The sequence below is a fragment of the Amphiprion ocellaris genome, chromosome 15 (genome assembly GCF_022539595.1).
Source record: "Amphiprion ocellaris isolate individual 3 ecotype Okinawa chromosome 15, ASM2253959v1, whole genome shotgun sequence".
Classification (NCBI taxonomy): domain Eukaryota; kingdom Metazoa; phylum Chordata; class Actinopteri; family Pomacentridae; genus Amphiprion; species Amphiprion ocellaris.
Window position 1 is genome coordinate 7,360,683 of NC_072780.1, and position 23,000 is coordinate 7,383,682.

At 38.2% G+C, this 23,000-nt stretch overlaps 1 protein-coding gene across 3 annotated transcripts; it reads right to left on the minus strand.

The window, feature by feature from the left end:
- Window positions 1-1,246: 1,246 nt before the first annotated feature.
- ncaldb (neurocalcin delta b) lies at window positions 1,247-21,225 on the minus strand. Of its 3 annotated transcripts, none has more exons than XM_055017820.1 (4): window positions 21,042-21,225; window positions 6,788-7,218; window positions 4,232-4,337; window positions 1,247-3,369 (listed from the first exon to the last, which is right to left on the minus strand). In XM_055017820.1, the coding sequence occupies exons 2-4, from the start codon at window positions 7,163-7,165 to the stop codon at window positions 3,275-3,277; spliced, it is 579 nt and encodes a 192-aa protein (XP_054873795.1). In that variant the 5' UTR covers window positions 7,166-7,218; window positions 21,042-21,225; the 3' UTR covers window positions 1,247-3,274. The 3 variants fall into 3 exon arrangements, with proteins under 3 accessions (XP_054873795.1, XP_054873794.1, XP_023123275.1); XM_055017819.1 differs by having other exon boundaries at window positions 6,788-7,221; XM_023267507.3 differs by having other exon boundaries at window positions 6,788-7,228; window positions 21,042-21,224.
- Between the last annotated feature and the right edge of the window lie 1,775 nt (window positions 21,226-23,000).

Sequence of the window (23,000 nt, forward strand, 5' to 3'; positions counted from 1 at the left end):
TGAGCTACATGCTAACATACACCATTTTAAGAAAATATTATTAACTACAAAGGCAAACCACAGTAACTAAAGAAGACATAATGACAAAAAAAAAGCGTTAGGCATTAAGGTAGCCTGAAAACTTGGCTTTAACTAAATTCAGCTAATGCTAGGGCTAGCAGTGACTCTGCTCTCCTGTTAGCTTTCACTTGATATAGTGTTAGCATTCTTGTTTCAACAGTCCATTTAATATTCTTATATGTTTTAGGTTAAAAAAAATTACATTTTTAAAGCATAATATTTTGTACAAATGTCAAAATCATTCTGGTGACTGATTTAAATTTTGAAGAAATATGTATTTACTGTCCCTTGGCTTTGTGGCATTAATTAGCTAACACCAAACAACTAGCTAAATTGAAATGGCATTTAGCTACCTTTCAGCCAAACTTGTTTAGTTTTTTATTTCTTTATTTGCTATTTATTTGTGTATTTTCCAATTAAAAAGACAGCTCTGAAAACTTGGCTTTAACTAAATTTAGCTAATGCTAGGGCTGGCTGTGGCTAGCTTTCACTTGATATAGTGTTAGCATTCTTGTTTGAACAGTCAATTTACTATTCTTATATGTTTTAAGTAAAAATGTACATTTTTAAAGCATTTTATTTTTTGTATGGAAAAACAAATGTCAAAATCATCCTGGTGACTGGTTTAAATTTTGAGGAAATATGTATTTACTGCACCTTGGCTTTGTGGAAATTATTTTATTTGATAATTACAACTAAACAATAAACTACAAGCACAAGAATTCACATAGTTTGTGGGGATAGGTTTCACATAATTTAATATAATTTCATATTATACTTTCAAAGGTATGTTATTAAGTTCATAATCTTATTTTAGCGGTAGCAGGCTAACATGGCTATAACGTTAGCATTTAACCTTAAGCTAAGGCTAATGGGAATGTCATCCAGTGGTTGCTCTTAAACTGAGTAGTAGACACATTTATAAGATGACCTGATGATGGTGCTAGAGTAGATATCAGGGGATGACAAAGGTTTTTGCAATTTCTCATCTGAAACAACATAAGTTTGCATCCAGTTTCATAGTAATTAGTCCCCTAAAACCACAAATATGACCTGCACTGTGGTCTCTGCACAGAAGCTAATGGAAAACAATTAAATAATTAAAATATTTCATCAACTGGCCAACATAGTCTTGTTGGCCACATAAATACTAAATTGTGTCTATATAAAAAATGAATCAGGCATCTTCCCATTTTGTCTTTATTTGAATAACAAAATGGACATCCTACACAGAACACATAATGCAAGTTAACAATACAAAATCTACAAAATGATACAGTGACAAAGGTTGTTTTTTTGTTCGACAGGTAACAACTGTACAGTATAAACGGACACAATACTGTGTTTTTTTTTTCAATTTTATTTAATTCATCTATATTTGGCACTTGACCACAACATGCTATTGAAATGTAATGTGGGACTGAAGTACCTGAATGCCTCGCTAAAATGCGCGGAAGCCGGGAGAATTAATCATAGCTGTATTATTTTTTCACCCCAAAGTCGCATTTATCCACCACAATATCTCATGTTGTTTTCAGATCAGCAGGGACAGGCAGGTGTAAATTAATGCGGATATAAAGCAGCGGAGAGCATTTTGTAAATCCTGCAGAAACACAGCGAGGTCTGGTGGATGCTGCTGTTCACCCGCAACCTACGCCAAAGCATTGATCTGTCAGTTAAATGTCTGTAACTGTGTATTATCGTCACAAAAATATCTGTAACTGTCATAGTAGCATTCAGATTAAAGGACAATTACAGCTGTAGTTGATTTTTGAGGAAAAAAAGTGCACATTTAGGAGACACGCGCAAACATTTTTTGATTATTGGTGCACGTTAGTTTGGAGACTGCTTAAAAATGTACACATTTTACAGGAAAAACTTATTGACTTCTTTTTTGCTGGGAAATGTAAAGTGATTGGAGAGATCAGGATAAAACTGTAGTTGTTTTCTGACTCAAAAGGGGGGAAAAAACCTACATGAACTAAATGCAGCAGATGATATTCAAAGCTGAATGCATAGCAGTATGTGTGGTCCTCTCCTTTGTTTTAACATCTAGTATAAATATGAGTGAATATACTGTACAACTTTCTTTCATATCATATTTGTCAAGTAGAAGAAAATAAAATGTTTATCATCACATTCCAATAATTTATATGTCAAAATTTTACAGTGAATCTCTTCCGTTGCGGCAAATCGCCACAATGTTATCACAGAGTAAAAGAATATATAAGTACATACTATATATTCATATAACATCTACCTTTTTTTTTCTCCTTATACACTTGTTGAACCATAGTTGAAGAAAGAGAATCACAGTTCGGTTTATATGCATATGTCAAGTTCATGTATTCATGAGTAAAATGAATGTATGCATTTGTGTGAGAAATACGTGTGTATTTGTGTGCATGTGTGTTGAACTTGGCATAAAAAGTCACTTTCAAAAGAACAGATGGTTGTAATCTGCAGTCAAAATATTCCCCTTCATTTAGAAATCTGAGTCAGTTTTGGTTCGCTGTAACATTCCTCCAAAATATACATTTATAAAGAGAAAATAAAAACTTCTTTCATCCCTTCTAAAATTCGTTTATGGTTAAAAACTACAATTCCCAGATGTTCTGTCTACGTAGCCATACTGCAGCTGAGAACATTTGTAGTCCCAGATTCATATGCTTCATGTCTTCCAGTGTTAACGTGGAGTTAGATTTCAATACTTAGTAAAAATCTGTGCGTCGTCGCTAAACAACCCAAGTCAGTCACGCAGAACAAAACGAGCAGGATTCCCTTCAGATCGGGAACTGTGCTTTTAAAAGTAACAAATAAAAGGAATAAAAACAAAGAGCAAACTTGGATTCGGCTCAACGTACCACATGAATGTGCTGGACTATCCTCGCTGACAGAGAGCACAGCTTTGAAATAAGTCTTTGATGGGATGCCAGTCCACTGACTTATATTCGTACCATATATGAGACCCGTGTTGGGAGTTTTCGACCAGGCATAGAGGCGCATGAACATTGTGTGCACGTCTAAAGGGGTGTATATGCATCAGGCTTCAGTATTTGTAGTACGTACAGCTGCATGGAGTCTATGTGTGTCTACATGTTTGTTCACGTGCCTTTATAGCACAAGATATTAATGTCAGAAATCTCAGGTTGGTCAGAAGGGAGTGATTTTGAAATTGTGTTGAATAGATCAAGTGTGGAAAAAGTCCAGTTTTCTACTGTCCAGCACTGCTGGGGTCACACTGAAGCAGCCGGACGATGGACGGGTCGTTCTTTGCTCCTTCCACAAACTCCTCCAGGGACAGTTTACCTGAGAGACAGAGATGAGAGTTTAATGAGTGCATGTCTCGTTTATTTTTAACAAGATTTTAGTAGCTACACGTTTTAAGCTAAATAATAAAATAAAATATCCTAAGTGTCCTTCAGTGCGGTTTTATCTGGTATTTCAGTTTTGCAGCCACTTAGCAACAGATGAGTCTGTGTACAAAAGCGGATTTTCTTAAAATCCTTCAGCAATAGTCTTTAACCTCAGAAATGCCAAAACTACACCTTTTATCACAGAAAGAAACTTTTTCTAAAAAAACAACAACTGAAGAATCGTCAGATTATTAACTTTCCAATGGTCCTTGAACTAATCACGCGTGACTGGTGGTTTTAGTGGGAAAAACAACAAAACCTTTGCTTAAAATTGGGATTGTATACTACACATCTCTTTTAGAAATTTGCCAAAAAATAATAAAAACCTCTGCACTTCCCGGTGTAACCGAGAAGCCATTACTGATTCAAATTTAACCAACAGTAATGTGACAAAAATTGTGAGCTTTTAGTTGAGCTGCAGGTTGTGTTTACACAGAGCAGATTAAAGACAAGGATGGAAACAAATTAAAAATGGAAGTAGTAAAATATCCTTGGTATGTAGAGTCATTTTTTTCCAGTGCTAGTCACACAAGTGGGCACTTGAATAAATGCTGTACTTTTGTTGACTCCAGGTTTTAAATTTGTGTAAAAGAAATGAGCAAAGAAGTTCATCTTTCGTCGTTTCCTTATAGCTTTGTTATAATACACATATAATGCTGTTTCCCTAGAGGTGCAGGACTTTGTATTGTAATAAAAATTGCCTAAAGTTCAGAGGGTTAAAAAAAAGAAAAGAAGAGACAAGAAGAAGGTCTCACCATCTCGATTTGTGTCCATCTGCCTGAAGATCTTATCTGTGCGCTTCTCAGGTGTGGACTCATCTTCAGGCATCTTCATCACAGAGGAAACCATCTTGTAAATGGCCTGAAGACAGACACAGAAATGAGAAGCACAAGTCTTAGTGTGGACGTTTGTTAGACGATTAAGGCTTTTACATCTCTGACTGCATCTGGAGAAAAGCTGTTTTGGTAGATAAGTCACCTGAATAACAGTCAGCTTAGAGTTATTCACTGCTGATTTGACTATGGGTGAGTTTAATAACTGAGCCACATTTGACACCAGTGATAAAGACAACCACAAGAAGTGTAAGTACATGTGTGGTTACAGCCAGAAGCACGGCTGCAAACTATCACAAAGTGCAAGAAACATCTTCGTGACTTATCAATGAAATCATTGCTGCTGGAAGGAAGAGAGATAAAAGATTCCTTTCATTTATTTTTGGCTCTGCTGCCTGATTTGACTGTAAAGAAACAAACAGGAAATATTAATGTCAAATAGATGTAGTTTAGGTTTTTTAAATAGAAGATTAACCTATAGAGTTTTTTCCTCATTATTTAGGTTTGAGAAATGTAAAGCAGAAGCTATGTGATTTTTACTGCTATGATGTGCACTTTTATTCCTAGATGATGGTCGCTTTGAGACGGGACAACAGAAGCTCTGGACAATATGTCAACCTGATATCTGAGAAGAGAGACAGTTGCATTGCTGCACTATGACTCTTGACTGTCTTCATTCTTCTTTCTTTATTCCTACAATCTTTCTGTGAGACAATTTAACTGCAGAAGAAGTGAAAATTTTGTCAGAACATCTGTCTCAACAGCAGAGCAGCTGTGAAAGTGTCACAGAAAGTGCACACACACATCCACCACCCACATACTAGTAATGACATCAATTACTTTCTTTTTTAAGTTATTTTTTGGCTTTACTTGACAGGTTAAGTTGAGAGGCAGACAGGAAAGTAGGGAGAAGAATGAGGGGTAGCAAAGGGCCATGAGCTGGAAGTGAACCCACTGTGTTGGGGACTATAACTCCTGTTTATGGGTCGCCCACTCAATCAGTTGAGCTACCGGGGCACCCACAGTATCAATTATTTTCATTATTATTTACTTAGTTTGTGTCCTTTTATATTTTCCTTCCTTTTATATCTTTTATATTAGATTAATTGACATCTAAAATAAATGAAGATAACTTTAGAAAAGGGTGTAAATTACATGCAGTTGTTCTTTTTTTAGTGTTCAATTGAGGAGAGTATTCTAACTTTATGCCTTATTGTTTGGTATTTCTTACTATGTGTCATTATCAAGAAAAAACTCAGTAAGATTTGGGATTTGATTTCTTTTCGAGTCATTGTCATTAAGATAGACATACAGGATGTCACCTCAGCAGACTTAGATTGATGTGTCACACCCTCCATTATAGGTCTGTGAAAGAAATCTGGGGTGATATGAGCTTTGCGCATCGTTCTTGCATGTTGTTGTCTTGATTGTTTATGCTGTTGCTGTGAGGCACTTGGTAAATGCGTGTAATTGTCTTTTCCGTCACGGTTGAATTTATCCGACAGCATGAAGAGAATTTCCGAACGGACAATTAAACAAACTAACTCCACAATCTGCTGTAAACATAATGTGGGAGGTAATTAGAAGATTAAAACTGAGAGAAAACAAATCAATCAATCATTGAAGCAATTTATCAGGAAAAATTGCCTCACATATTCAGTAGTTTGAGCTTCTAAAAGGATCCGCTGTGGTTCTCTCTTTAACTGGATGTGTTTTTGACTTTGAATCAACTTTTTAAAAATCATTTTAAAGAATAATTAAAGCAAAAAAATGATCAATACATTAATCAGCACGGAAAATAATCACCAGTTGTAGCCTTGTACTGGAGCGTCTCTACACACAAACACCTGCTCACTTTACACACACACTATAAATAAGGAACACTGATGTGGAGAAGGGGATTACACATTCTTTGTCGCTCTGCTCAGTTTAGCAGCATGAAGTGTGATGTAACAACATGCGGACAGGACTGCTGGGCGGTGTGTGTGTCTGTGTGTGTGAGACGGTAGGACAAAAGTCTGACGCTTTTATCCGATAAGCTGAGGAGTCTGTGTTTGCTGTAAAGTACCGATGAGGGGACGGCTCCTCCTAAAACTGTGCAGCTGCTGGATGTAGTGCTGAGTCAATGTGAGGATTAAAGGAGGGCCGCTCCCTTCTAGAAATACACTGTGGACGAGTCGTATTTAGAGACGTCTGAGGACCAGCGAGGAACTGCTGGTTTCTAAAATTACACAGCGGCTGGTTTTCCTGCTGTGGGCGGTCAAATGGTGCAGAACACAGAAGCAGATGGTTATGGTTATATGATGTAGCAGCTGGTATGGATGGTTGAGCAAAATGTTGCTTCACTGCAGGAGTAGTTTAGGGAACATGGTGATACCATGATGGCATGCAACTTCTGCTAAAAAGAATGAGGGCTATATAAAGATAGAGGAGCAGAAAGTCAGAATGGTTGAGAGAACAGAAGGACAGCAGACCCACCGTTACAATCTCCAGCATCTCTGCCTTGCTAATGTATCCGTTGCCGTCCAGGTCGTACATGCTGAACGCCCACTTCAGCTTCTGGTCCAGCCGACCACGCGAGGTGACACTCAGGGCGATGATGAACTCCCTGAAGTCAATAGTCCCGTCTCCGTTGGCGTCGAACGTGCGGAAGACGTGTTCGGCGAACTTGGAGGCGTCGCCGTACGGGAAGAAGTTGGCGTAGATCTTCTTGAACTCCTCCATGGACAGAGCGCCGCTGGGGCAGTCCCGCAAGAAGCCCTTGTACCACTCGGTGATCTCGTGCTCGGTGAAGTCCGTGTTCTCCATCAGGTCCTGCATGACGTCAGGACGGAGCTTGCTGTTCTGCTTACCCATGGTCGCTGCTTTCAGTGAGGCTGTGGTCGATGTGAGGGCAGCGGCGCTTTAGACTGCTGACAGCTGGGAAAGAGAAGACAGAGAGAGACGGGAAAAGGTTGTTAAAAATTATCTGAAATGACCTCGAGCCTTTTTGCTCAAAGAGGGAGAGAAAAGGAGAAGAGAATAGATAAAAAAAAAAAACAAATGATGAACAGTCTTAATGCAATTTCACATATTAAAAAAAACTTGTAAAGAAAAAATGCAGTTTAACTCCATTTCAAAATCTGGCAGCATGTTTAAAGGTGTGTTGCTTTTTTTTAAATTAGCAAAATGTCACTGTGTATCAGAGCCAGAAAACGTCAAAAACAGAAAGAATCACTGGATTTTCAACTTTTCAGTGGTCCTTGAACTGTTCATCTGTGCAGTTTTGTTAGCAAAATGATCCAAATCTAGGTCTAAAATGGTGATACTTCATCCAAACCACTTTATTCTACATGTCTCAATTTGCCAAAAATAAACCACTTGCATGAACTATATTCTGGAAAAAACTAAAACATTCTGCATTCCTTGGCGCAACCGTGAAGCCACTTGTGACTCAGCTGTGATCAACACTCATGTGACACAAATTCAGCTGCCAATCAATAATATGAGTAATAAAATACCTAAAGTATGTATGTCATTATTTTTCCAGCATTGGTAACACCTGCGGGTACTAGGATTAATGTTGTATACGCTGATAGCAGGTTTTGAAATCTTTTTATCGTAAATATTCAAAGAAATTAAACTTCTTTCTTCATGATTAATATCATAATTACTTTGATTTCTCTTGGCTGTGTTGTTTCCACAGAGGCGCAGGACTAGTTTGGGACTAAAAAATGCCCAGAAACTGTCTGAGGTTCAGAGTGAAACCTGCAGTAACTTTTTGTTATAGATGCACAAGCAATCGCATAAAGTTGATATGCTCAGCTGGTGATCAAATAGCTACTAGTACACAAGTAATGTTATATCATGTGTTTGGAGTCATATTTCTGGTCCCCAGACAAATTCAAGTCCAATATTAATTTACCGTTTTGGTCTCTAACTCCAAAAAGAAATAAAGATTTTGTGTGGCTGTTGTTTGCTGCTGCAGTGTTCAGTGTTTATCAGAGCCTTTTCTGACAGCCTCCTGTGGACTGGAGCTATTGCTTGGGGAGTTTTGGGATGTCAGAGTACCCTATCATTATGTTTACTTGAGCTGCTGATGTCGCAGTGTTGCTCACACAAAGAGCTATTGAAACTCTGGCTGAAATGTTCCCAAGCCCTGAAAATGGGCAGAAACACCCACATATTTCAGTGCAAACTAAACATACGGTCTTATCTTTTTCATTTTGTTTGTTGTTGTGCAACAAATGCAAACAAACACTGTCATAAAAGATGCGCCAGTAGAACAGATAAAGAAAAACAGATAAGTTCAGCGTGTGGACTCCTGCACAGCCAACTCCAGTCTGCCAAACACCTGCAGCACGAGACCACCAAATGCTTTCATGGTGCAGAACTACTACTGAAGCACAACCACACCTGCTGATAAACCCGTGCATGCCAGTGTGCCTGCTGTGCATGCATCTCTGCAGAGGCAGCATCCATTTCCTGCAGGAACTCTGAGGCTCGTTTGTCGACGCACACATCAATATCCTCTGTATTATAGATAAGATGCTTTATTGACCTGGTTTGCCTTTCGGTAAGCATTTGATAGAGATTTGAAGAAATGAAATTTCCAACATGATGCAATTGACAGTCATCCAATGAATAATTTGTTGCAGAAAGTAAACGGGGATTTTTTAAACTCACTTCAGGACGCAGCTCATCATCTAACCTTGCAGCTAATGTGCTTAGCACCCTCCCCTGTCAGGCGGCTAACTGCTGCTGAGCTCTCCAGGCTAAAGACAAGAGGGAAGCTGTAAAAAGCTTAGCCAAGGATAATGACAGATAAAATCAGCAAGGTCAGGTCAGACCAAAGTAAATCACCGTAAAATTAGCTGGTTTAGGGAATAGAAATGAACACGAATTGCCTCTTTCAGTGAGTGTTTGGTCTTCTTGTGCTTTGCTTAATGACTCCAAATCGAAAATATTAAAGGGTGAGTTCAGAAAAGGAAAAGGAAAATAAAACTCATAAAAAGTAGCAGCTAAATTTAATCTAAGCCCCTGTGGAAGATATTTCAGGAACTCTGCTTCAGTAATAAACTCAAAAGAAAGTTTTAAAAAAACGCACAAGAAATACACAAACTGGTCATTGATCCATTTAGCTTTGGCTTAGTTTTTGCATTTTAAGTGCAACTGTGTGAATTCTGAGAGAGCGCACCCATTTTGAATTAAACTATCAGGATTTTCATTAGTTTGTTAAATCCCTTAATGTCTTTGTCTGCCTTTATTTTAGTCTCGCTCGCGCTTCATAAACAGGCGGCTATAATCCTTTAATTAACTCGGAGTAAACAATGAGCTCTAGCAATGTGGCAGCCACCTACAATAAGTCCCCTGCTGTTACCAATAGTTCTCTTCAATGTTGCGGGAAAAAGAGATTAACACCTGTTTACATGCTCATCACTCCTGGAACAAAACAAATCAGCGGCGACACAGCAGGGGTCCCATGTGAACCGCTGATGTACGGACCTGAAATGTGTCTGCCTTCAAATTAGACAGGGGCAAACAGCCTGGACCTGGGAGGGATAATTCATATAGGGAGGCTAATTAAGAAGCTGAGACCTGCATGTATCTGTTCATAACCCTATTAAAGGCACATACTAATCCGAGAGGACAGTGTGTGTGCATTCACTACTGAAACAGTCTCGTCAGGACTGTGCTGGTATGTGCAGGTTGAGTGAGATTCCTTTCACTTTGCAGTTGCACCTGTTAGCCTTGAACTCGTTGTAGCAGGAAAGCACAAGCGGAACAAATAATACTGATTATGCAGCTCTACTAAAGCAATCCTCATGGATGTTATTAGCTACACCTGTGCGTTTCCTGTGATAACATGTCAAAATATCTGCTCTGAAATGAAGTCTAAGACAGACACTTTGACTCACAGCAGGAACAGGTGGGCTAACCATGAGAATTTCTGCTTTTGTGTAAGTTTGTTCACTATAATGGCACCAAAAGGAACTGAACCAGCATTCACCTGACCAAGAAAAGGGTATTATTGTGAAAAAATATAATAATAAATTGGCAAAATTACACCATTTACATCAAGAATAGTTGAACTGCTCATCTATCTAATCGTGATATTTAACCGAGTCTGCTAATTTCACGTCTCATTTTGAAATATTCCAAAAATAAACTCTTTGCTCTCATCAGATTCTGTAAAAAACAAACAATTCTGCTCTCCTCAGTGTAATCGTGAAGCCACTGGTAAACAACAGTCACATGAAAACAATTTAGAGTTGCACAGAGCTGATAAGTGACAAAAATGCAAGCAGTAATATAGCTATAGTGTGTAAAATCCCCATATTTTGTCATACTGGTTGTGGGCACTGCACATGGAAAAATATTATACATGCTTTTCTCTGCATTTTGCAAAAATAAATAATAAAAGAAATGCAGTTTTCAAAATTCGTCATAACTTTGTTGCACTGCAGACATTTTGGAGGTCTCTCTGCTACTACTAGCCATGTTTGTGTTGTCTCCATAGAGGTTTAGGACTTTGTAGCGCAGTGAAAATTAAGCAAGCACAGTGAATAAAAATGCAAAAATAAAGAAAACTGACATCTGCAGTGAAAAATGCCATTAACCTGAGCAGAGTTCTAATAATCCTGCACATCTGTGTAGGTGTCACAAAGCTGACAAACAGAAGAATAAAGGATATTACATAATAATGAACACAATTTTAAAAAAATAAAATCTACAGCATGTCAGGTAAGGTATTAGTAATCGTTTATCAGGTAGGTTCATTCACTCATTCAATCGGATACAGTAAACTAGAAGCTATTATGTTGTAGGACACAACTTAAATAAAAACACAACACCTGATTACTTTAACAACAGCGTCTGAATTAAAGGGGTGTTGATCTGCCTTGAAAACCTAGCCTTTAAAATACTAGCAGCATTCACTTTTCACAATGCATTTCTATTTCTCTGTGAGTAAAATGAGGCTATTATTGATACATGATTCATGCATAAGGGTGACTCATCATCACTGATTCACTTTAATAAAGATACCAGCATGCAGGCTGTTCTTGCTGTCAGCACTGAGGCGCAGCAGCACAATATCCAAAACTTTACTCGCTTTAACGCAGCAATCAGTAAAAAAAAGCCTTAACACAAAAGAACAAGCCTTCAATCTGTGCTACTAAAAGCAGGCAGCTACTTTTGAGCTGCTTTCTTACTATTATTATTTAGATTCTTACCAATAAGAATGATGATGTATAAAAGCTAAACCTTTAAAAATGTTGTATCTGTCATTTTTGACCATGAACAAGTGAAAAAATAAGCTCCCACAGTGCAGTTCGCCCACTGCTTCAGATTACACAAGAAGGAAATCAGTGCGTAAGAAAAGTAAACTCTGTCCTTTCCTGTATCACCACAATCTGCTGTAGGGTTTGGAAAAGATAATGTACAACACCTACAATGATTTAAATCTGTCAACCAAGGACTGAATTATGGGGCTATATAAGAGATGTGATGAAGTACAAGAGATGAAAAATAGATATTAGTGTGTTTTATTGATGGCTGAATTTCAATAAACTACTTCATTATATTTGTTATATTCACTTTATCATGATATAAATCACTCACTGACTGTGACTAAAATGTGAAATGGTAAATAATGTCGCTTCAGTCACTTTGAAAGCAAATAATTCTAAAAGACAGATGACTAAAAGGACTTTCGCATCTTAAAAATTCGATCTTTAGTTTCATTTTATGCTATCAGCCTTTTCTAGCGTTTCTTGTTCCTCTGTTTTAAAACAACTTTTATGACCCAAACATTTCCTACCATCTTCGTCTCATTCATAAACTGTCTGATGCACTGAACGGAACCGCTACATCTGCATTTTAATTGCTTAATGGATTGTGGTGGCTTTCTGTAATTACTGAGGCGCCGTAGTCATGACGACTGACCGTGCAATCACTCTTGTTTATCTGAGCAAGTGGGCCCAAAGAAACATATTACTTCACGAGGTGCCTTTGAGTCACAATAGAATTAATTGCACTTTCTCCAAAGACTGACGGCTTGTTCAATTGTTTGCTTTTAGCCTCCTTCCAGCCACACTTGTTTCCACATTAATATGGACGAACTGAGCCGACTAAAATGTTTCTCTCCTCATTAATCTAAATGAGGGAGAGAAGGTTAATTAGCGTTGTTCTTAATGGCTTTACATAAACAACAACAGAGCAGTGCTTACTAGATTAATTAGCAATTTGAGAGTTTAAATATGTTTATGTATCGTAAAAATGACTTGCATTATCAATCCAATGACGATATTATTTGATTAAATGTTTGTTTAGTATAAAAAAAAAATGCAATCAAATAGTGAAAACATACTTTAAAACCCAAACAAATTAAATTTACAAGATGAAATCAGACAATATTGGTTGTATTTTTACGTACCGTCCTTCTGTTTTTGGATTTGTCGTGGAAAATTTATTAATTTTGTCTCTATCTGAATTAATTATCTTGGACCTTGGGAAATTATAATCAACATTTTTCACAAGTTTCATGACAAAACAATCGACAATAAGCGACAGATGAACTGACAATTAAAATAATTGTTCATTGTTTTGCAGCATCATGTGCAACAATCTGTCTTTTCTATTAATGTTCTGTATTTACAACAAAATAAATATTTTATTATTCAACTACAACCACAGCCTCGTGATTGTATGCCTTTGCCAACCGGTTCAGGCGTAGTCTATATCCACATCAGTCCAGATTTGACTTGTAAGCCTTTAAACAGAAATGTCAGCACTTCCTCTTTTTATTCATCATTTAATTAGACATTAGTGGGAATTTTCTTCTGTCGTATGAATTCTTGAGTTCTGTCAAAAAATACAAGTGTTTCGATGAGGTCACAGATCACCAAATTTGAATCAGTTCATGTTTTAATCTAAGTGAACATTTCTGCCAGTTGTAATGAAAATCCTTCCAGGTGTTGTAGAGCTATTGCATTTTCAAGAATGGGCTGAACCGAGGCATAAAAACAACACGGTTGGCTTCTTTTCTTTGTGAGATTTTCTCTTGGGAGATGTGATTTCCTCTGACAGGCAGCAGACTTGCAGATGATGTACATTTTATTGATGAACAGTCTTTTCAGTAGCTAAAGGCCTATGAGGGCGAATCACATATTTCCCTCGGTATCACATCTAAGTATTTGTATTTTATATATTATATATATAAATGTTTATTGCACACTGCAATATAGTTATTGGGAATTTGAAAAGTGTTTAGCCATGCAGAGCATCTGCTCTATGAAGACATATTTGCAATTATTACAATTATATTATCATCCATTAACTGTTAATACACCAGCTTCTAATTATGGGTGGAATCCTTACAGTTACATTTTATTATCATTACTTGCTTGCAATTACATTCAGGTATGCCATAAGCAATTTCTATGAAGTACATGTTGTATGTACTGCTTCTAAATGCTAGCTGAGGAGGTCAAAGTAAAATGTCACATTCCTTCTTTCCTGTCCGTCTCTGTATTTCAGTTATTCACATCTAAATTAATCAAACTGAATTCAACTAAAGCTCACTTGTTAAAGCAGGTTGGCAGTTAATATGGTTTTGGTTCAATCCCGTACAAAATGTCCCAAATTTCTCCGAGCATGTGCTACGTATGGGTGAAAATCTAAGTTGTTACAGACGAAAGTTCCAGATTACTATAACTTAATTAGATCTGTACTGCCACAACAGCAATCCGCCACTCCTCTTGGCCGAAGACTTGCGTGTATTCTAAGTTGAAATGATGGGATGAGAGCTCAGACTTCTGCTGAAGGTTCCTTCAGCCAGTCACCCTAAGATCTCTGCTATTTCTGGTTCTGCAAGATCACCGCCTACAATTAACCGTTAAGGCTCTTACCTGCTGCTGCTGGCAGACCTGCGATGGCACAGTTACATAACCGGCGCTTTGACAGGCGGACAGATCACGTGGACGAAGACAAGTTCTCCCTCGACCTCCTCATTGGGTCAGGACGAGAGAGTGAACGCTAGCTTAACCTTCTGAGGGGAGAACAGGCCTGAGATAGAGCCGCTGACCTCACCCTGTGCAGGTATTAGTGCTACTGCGCACTTTCAGTTTCTAATAACAGTGAAAGTACGCACACCATCGCCGCCACGGACGTTTAGCTTTCAAAGTTTGAGACCTCTGTCAGGAAACGGGATCAACCTGCTGGGATTTCAGACAGATTTAACTCCTAAAACCACCAAACCAGCAACACATCATCAGTAGCACCAGCTGGAGGTTTAAAGCCAAAAGAATCTTCTACAGACAAACAGCTTCATATCCAACTACTAAAGCAACACCTAATATATAAATATACACACACACATAATAAAGTAACCATTTAGAGTTAGGTAATGTGTGGAAAATTTCTAATATTAGTGCAAATATGACACATATTTAATGTTTTGGTACAGAGATAAACCTCTTTTTCAATACAGTATGTAAGCCTGAAACAATTATGTTTGATATTTTCTTTACAAAGTCAGAATCTTCAAAATGCCAAGAAATTCAGTTACTAAAAGCAACAAACACTGACATCTAGATAAGGTACAACCCATAGATGTTCCACGTTTTTGCTTGAAAAATTACTAATACATTAAATCAGTAATTAAAACAGTTGATGGATGAGTCACTAAATCAGTCACTTAATTCTTTAATTGCAACTCGAATGTCCATTAAATATAACATTTTCATTTGAAGTCCTAAAATGTGTAAGCATTCAGGTCTAGGTGATACAATGCCTGAGTATTATGAAAACAAACAACACTCATTTCAATATATAAATTTGGTGCAACTGCGCCTAAAGAACTATACCTAAACATATTGAATATATTAGTTAAGAACCCGATTTAAGTCAGTTTTTCCAAGAGACAAAATGTCCAGAAACATTCCCTGGTTCCAGTACAAAATTGTGAACAGTGACTTTAAGAAAAAGTCAATTTCGAATTCAGAAATCTGTCAGTTTTTACATTTTATGCACTAAATGACTAATCACTATAAACTGAAAAAAACATCAGTTGTAAGCAAAAACCAAAAAACTAAACAAGAATCTGACCAAGTACTTTCTGTGAGCGCTCAAAAACTATTGCTAGAAGGCTCAAACAATTAATGCAAATGTTGTTTTTTTTTTTTTTTTTTAAATCTTAAAGTAATATTCGATTTATTACTTTAATGCAACTTACAATAAACAACACCAACGGTATTTTTGGACTCTACTGCAGCCGAATCATTCTTGCCGTTTGAATCCAAGGCCCTCCATCCACCCGGCATTCATCCCAGAACATCTTGTTGCTCACTTACGTAACAGACACAAGTCTCCATTTATATCCTGCAGGTAAATCTCAACCCAAGAGCGCCGCACATAATCCAAGAACAGAGCAGGGAAGAGGGGAGCGACTGAAAGAGACCCGATCACAGATAGCGAGTTTATGAATGACACATTCATGATGAAACATGATGCATCTGTGAGCGGGCTGCAGAGCTGAGGGGAGCCATTCTCCACATAACAGGCAGCCAACTATAAGACCTGCATGACCTGCAATCCGATATTTACCCACAGATCAAAACTATGTTTCGTCTCAGCTGTGAGAACATATTGAAAATGACAACTTTACCTGCCTCAGATTAGACCAGAGGCTCAAACTAAAGCTGAGTTTTTATTTTAAGCAACACCACACACAGACACGAGTTAAGATGACTGCAACATCACACGCTCTTTCTTCTTTGCTATTTAATTGCGCAGTTTATCAGTAATTTTGCTTTGCGCCAACTGTGTTTGCAAGAGCTCAATGTTGAATGATTACTGCAGTCTGGCAACACAAAATTGCTGCTGTATAATTGTTTAAAACTCTTGTATATGCTGTTTTCTGGTCTGCAGAAACACCCTTGATATGTAATATAACATGAACATTAAAGCTGAAAACCAGATTTTGCTTCTTTTCTGCCTGGTGGAGCATCCTTAAATCATTGCTGACATGTATATAGATTGCAAAATTGACTTCACAATTGCCCTAACAATCATAACTCTTGATATTAGTGGCTTTAGCGTAAAAACGCAACAATAAAATGTCTTATTTCTGCAGCAGACTTGCCAAATGGATGCAGCAGCTCATAATTCAAAATGGGAGGGAGACCCTGGCTGAGGTTCAAGCAGCTGGCAGGCTTGATGTGTTATTCATTTCACATCCTTTCAGTTTCTTTTAAACCCACTTCATCCTCGCTGCGAGTTTATTTTGTTGCAGATGACTTGAGTGATATTTGCTGCATGAAAATGTAGCATGAAAGCACAGCAGAGCCTTGAAACCTTATTTACAAGCGCGTCCTTCAGTGTCAAAACATCACCAGCAGTTTGGTTAAGTACAATGCCAAAAGACAGAAGCGACTGCATACCGAACACTCAACTCATGACCACTTGTTTTGCCTCAAATGCAAGATTTCATGTACCACTGCGTCTGAGAAACTGAGCACATCAAAGCCACTTCGAAGTGGTTTTCACTTAAACCAAATGCCATTCGTCTCAGGCAGTGAAGCTTAAAATTCTCACAGTTAAGTTAGTTAAAAAACCAAAATAAAACAAGCAACAGCCAAATAAAATTCACACGTCGACAAGCTTAGCACTTTAACTGAGAAGTAAAAAGGCTCGTCGCTCTCCCACTGCCATTTTGGCTCGAATTTTACGAGACCTAAAACTGACCTACATCTGTCTTGGATCATCTCTGAACATCTTCTGGCCGCCGCCTATTTACGAACACATGTCTGATCAGCAGAACATGCCACAGCGCCATCAAACGCTGCTGCAGCCGCGCATAATTTTGGGGGCACGCATGCTCACATTACAAGCATCGTGACGGCGTCTGTTCAGTGTGGCGTACTTTGGTGACTCCTTGAATGTCGGACTGAAACTCTATCTGCTGTGTTATTTAGTATAAGGTCAGAGCTGAACCGCTGGTGGTCCAACCTGAAGCTGAGTCTGAGGAAACGAACGTCTTCAGAAAAAATGGAATCATAAGTGAATCTCAGATTATAGCAAAATAAAACTATGACAAGTAAAAAGGCCTTTATTAAAGGGTTTCAAAAGTGAAGTGAGAGTAAAAATAATGCTTGTAAATTTAACCAAATTGCTGTCGCAATTCTCTGCTTGGTTATGAGAAGACTGAAAGTGTGATGCCAACTGTCCGGTGACAAAAACATCATCCAGTGTAGATGATTACAAGTGTCTCAATCACTGAGTAATCGCCTTTTTTAAGAAAATGCCAAACTCAGTCACGTCAGTTTCTCAGATTCTATTATTTGCTGCTTTCTTTGGGCGACTGGACAGAAAAAGAAATCTGAAGATGCCACTTTGGACTATTGGACCAATGATGTTGATGATCAGCAGATTTATGCATAATTAAAATAATCATTAGCTGCACAACAGTTTCACATTAAACTGCGGCCAGAGATCAAATCAATCTCAAGGCACCAAAACCACAACATCTTCCTATATTTTTTAATGTTTCTGTTTTGCACCTTAATTACTTCCTCTATCTGTCATTTTAATGGACATCAGTGGAACCTTAACATTGTTTTAACTCCTGCCTGAGGAGAAAAGGCTTGCAGAGTCAGTAACTTCTTTTAAACCACTTCTTAAAACTCATTTTTATAGACTTGCTTCTATGTGAAGTTTGCTTGTCATTACTGTATTATGTCCTGTTTATTTTAGATGTTCTTTGTTGTTTTATTTTATTTTTAGCTACCTGGTTCTTTGGTGTGATGTCATCTCTCCAATTCTTTAATTCTCAAATTTTTTGACTTTTAATTTTAACCCTCAATCTCGTTCTTTGATTTTCAAACTGCCTAGTTCCCTTGTTTGATTTGCGTGCTAATCTAGCTAATTATTCACTTAATTTATCATCATTTTCTCTGGCTTGACTCCTATACCTTGCTTGATTGTCTCTGTATTTGCATGTTTTAAAGTATCAAAGCACTTTGTGAACGCTGTTCTTAAAAGTGCTATTTAAATAAAGTTATTATTACTAATATTATTATTAACAGTTACTGTGACTCAAGCACTGATACAACATTCGGTCTACTGTCTATCTGGACATTCAAGCCCTATTTTGTTTAGTTTCCAGCAAGCTTCACATCTGATTTACATGAATTACAGGCTTACAACACACTTAAATAATTCCTTTCCTTCTCCAAAATGATAGTAAAAAAAAAAACCCTCCGTCCTGCATTTGAGAAACCTGAGGCAGCAACTTCATCATAATGCAGCACACATGAGCTCCCATTGTGAGCCGGAGAGCTTTGTGCGTCAAGGCGCTGCAGAAAAACCACAATCATGACGCTGAAGCCAATAATGAGGCAGCGAATGAGAACAAGATAAAAAAAAGTGTCACCGACAACAACTGCAAGAAGGCAGGCAGAGCTGCAACAGACAGAGGATTGGACAAAACTCTCACACACGCCATCCCTCGCAGCAAATTGTTACTGATTGCACGAGGAGAGCGCTGTTTGTTTTGCACTGACCATCTAAATGTGTGTCTCACTGAAACAGCCTGTTGTAAAATACAAAGGCAACAGAGATGGAAATGTCAATCTGTCTGATGACTAAACAACTCCCACCCTCTCTGCCAGCGATATCTGCTACACAGCATGCGAGAAATGCTGCTTTCTATCCAAAACATTATCTGTGCTACAGGCCAGATTCTGCTTCTTCTGTCTCGTTCTTTATCTCAGCATCTCGCTCTTTTTTTCCGCCCTGAGTTTAATGCTCCACTCATCCTTGCTTTTACCCAATCACTCTGCTCGTCTGCTTTCGCTAAAAAGGTCTCATTCAATTCAAAAGAGCACCGACTGCTGCCTAGACGAGCCTAACTACAGACGACTCTTGCCAATGTGGTCAGTCTGGCCCGAAACAAACCCACAGGACACCCACGCTAACAAAAATAGAACATCTGTTCAAATTTAGCACGCATTCGTAAGAGCACAGCATCTTGAAATGTTTGGAGAGATGCTTTTGACACCAAGGGGGCTATTATCTCAACTCCACCCTCCACCTCCACAGTTCTTTTAATGTTCTCGTGTCGTGCTGGATGCTCGAGTTGTTGAATTGCTGAAATCAAAACAAAAGTTTGGAAGCCACAGAGAGGAAAGACAGCTAGATGTGATTTGTGTGCGTTGGAGGCAGTTTTCTATGTGCGAGTGAACCTCAGCATCTAAACCCTTCATCTGGACCAGTGAACTTCAGCTCCTCTCGACACTGCAATGTTTATTTCCGTGTCCATTTGTGGGATTTTCTCACACCATCGCTCTCTCTGATCACCTCGTGACCATATCACCGGGACCGCCGCAGGAAATTCAGCCATGATAGGTTCCTGTTTACATTCCACATCAAACCAAAAGCCACTCAATTACCACAAGCCACCAGCCAGAAAGAGTGCATTTGAATTCTACACGGCAGAGCAAGAAGCAGAAATGTTGCCTACAGTTGACTTTCATCCTCAGTCCTGCTTTAGCTGCTTGTTTGTCTGGCGGAAACCTGAAACCAGCAAGGTCTAATGCTGTCAAATATTTTCCTGATATTAATTATTTATAAACTATTCAACACAGTAAAGCAATAAATCAAGTTAGAAGCTGGAAAAGTGAAGGTTTGGCATGATTCCTTTTATAAATTAGTACATTTTTGTCAACTATCTAACTAGTCATTATCTTTAATTGATCTATTCTTGTGTTACATTATATACAGATTGAGTATCTTTGCATTTGTCTGACAAATGCCATTTTTGTAGCCTTTTTTATAATAAAGACTATAACGAATGAATAAAAAACAATGATTGTAAGACTGAAAACAAATATAAGTTTATCTAGACTTGGCCATGACAAAAACTAACTGTTTAATAATCATTTACAATATCAAATGTCACATTAAATCTATCCTTTAACTCTGTCGTTGCAACACAGAAAGTTTTCCTTTTCCTATTTTCTGACATTTCATAAGCATTTTGTTTGAAGCAAAAATACTGATAATGCAAATCTACTGTGAAATTGTGTCTGACATTTCATCTATAGATTAAAAGTTGTGACAATATTGAACTTTTATCATCTCTAAGTCTTCTGAATTTTGAGGAGAGCATCTTAAGGCATGCAAGTACACCAAAGCTCATCTAATTAAAGAGAAAAACTGAGAATAAAAGGCACTTTTTCTGCAGGACAACAAACATTTCCACCCACTTGTCAAGGTAAAGCAGCAGCACTGCTTCAATAAAGCTGCCTCCTCTCTGCTGCTTTAATCCACTGACTGATGTGTATTTGCTGAAATGAGATACTCTGCCTCTCTCAGCCTTGTGAAGTGGCAGGACTCCCTTTTTCATTTCCCGTCCTCACTCATTCACGCTTCAATCAAATGGAGAGTGGAGACAACTAGGAGCGCCTCTGAGGAGCATTTGGGACGAGAAGGAGCAGCTTCATCCGATTACCAACGTAGGTAAAGCTTTATCCGCTGCTAGCTCTGTGTAATAGCGCTGCAGAGCAAAGTTAGGGAGGAAACTGTGTGAAATAGGTTGTTGTTAAGAGGAGAAAAGAAGGCTGGAGGTAGCTTCTGGAAGCAAAGACACTTCTTGAACCCACCTCACCTGAGCTGCGAGGGAATACAAGAAAAAAGTACCAGGAAGCGGGTAAAAACTGCGAAGAAGGGACGGACGTTAGCGACAACTTACCTCGCTTTTAAGTTGCTGTGCGGAGGGGGGCTTTGTTAAAAGTTAGTAGTCCATAACCCCGAGGCACCGGGCAGGAAGGTGAAAGTTTCAAGAGGTGACGAGGAGCTGGAGTTCCCCTGGTTGCTCTCAGTCCAAACTCCACCAGCTTTTTTCCCGGAGCCGCTGCGCTTCACTCCGCTTAGCCCCGCAGCACCGCGCCGTGACGTCAGGGCTGCGAGTCACGTGGTGCGGCGGCGGCCAATGGGGAGCCGCGTTGTCCTGGCAACAAGGACCCGGCACCTGAATGGTGATTAGTATGTAAAAATGTACACACAAGTTGTTGGATGTCTGACTAGTTCATTCATTAAATCTGCTGTGAATGTTAGTAGTTCTGTGGCAGTGTAGTATTCTTTTTAGTTTGAGTTTGTTTGTTTGTTTACATTTTAGTCAGTCAGGTTAATTTGAATTATATATAACACGCTCTTGTTGGGTGAATTGGCACAGTTGTCAGCCTAATATTACATGGTTTAAATGCAATATTTAAATCATTCAGATAACTACATATAAAAATTATACTATAATGTCTTAGCCCTATGCAATGCCAATATCTGGCTCAAACACTGTTGTTTTAAATGTGTTATTTAAATGTCAGGCACTTCACTTATAATATTCTGTAAATATCTAAGGAATATAAAGAAACAGTTGAGCAGTAAAGTTTTCTGGGCTACACTAGCTGTATTAATGCACATACAGAATTTTAAATACAGCATTCCCACTTTATTTAACATAAATTATTCTGTTTACTGTATCTAGTATCTAGTCTTTGCATAGCTTCATTTAAATTTAAACATTTTAGCTTTATGGTGCACATCTTCTTCCTTAGCTATTCTTTTGTATTTAAAATAGTTTAAAAAGGCATAATTTTAACCAGTTTTAACTCCTTTTTTACTGATTTGCTTGCCATTAACAGTATGTATATGCAGTTAATGTTTCTGGTAATACTAATTTATTGGATTAGGAGCCCTAACTATTTTTTATCATAAGGGGGAAAAACCCCTAAAGAATTATTTTAAAAGTTAAAGGTGGTTACTTTTTACACAGCTGTGCAGTCTGTGTAGCTTCAGCTTATACCTGCTCCTATTCTTGTTTAAATATTTTTTGTATAGTTTTGCATGCATTCTGTGTGTTTTTACCTGCTGTTCTGTTTTCTCTCAAATGAGGGATATTTGCATCCTAGAGCTCTGGAAAGATAAACAACTGAGTTCAAGACTTCATTTTAAACATTTGCATGAAAAAGTTCTCTCTGCTCACTTTGCATTACCTCCCACGGCCTCTGGCTGACATGTTCTGCAGGAGCGACAATGTAATAAGCTTATTTATTTCTGAGTATTGCATGATGACCATGAGACAGATTATGATGATAACCACCATGCATTTGCTGTGGCCCAGTACAGGTGTTCCCATGCAGGCACATTGGGAGCCATGCTTTGCCTAAGATGATTAGAGGAAGTCAAAGCCATGGGGCTTATTCAGTCGGTGTTCCAGGGAGCATTTCCTTAATGGCCTTATAAAGTACACTGAGAACCCCCTCCCTTCTTTTGAGTCAGCAAAATCCTGCTCACACTGACAGAGTTCACAATGATCCATTACATGTAAAAATGCTTTTTGCATGTAATAAACGGCAAGTTTGTATGTCTGAAAAGCATGAATGACCCATGCAGGTGGATGCATCAGCTTAGCCTCTGTGAGATGAAACTTCATTGTGGTCTTTGTTGAAAAAGTACGTATTAATAAATATTAAAGAAATTAATGCAGAAAAAACATCTCAGTGGAGTTCATGCAAAACCAAACTGCCTATAATCCTGAATATTGCCATACGCTAGTGCAGAAATAGTGATTAATTAATACAGCAGTGAATGCATGCAACAACCTATATGATGAGCTTTTTAATGCTATTTTGCAAAAAACAAATGTGTTATT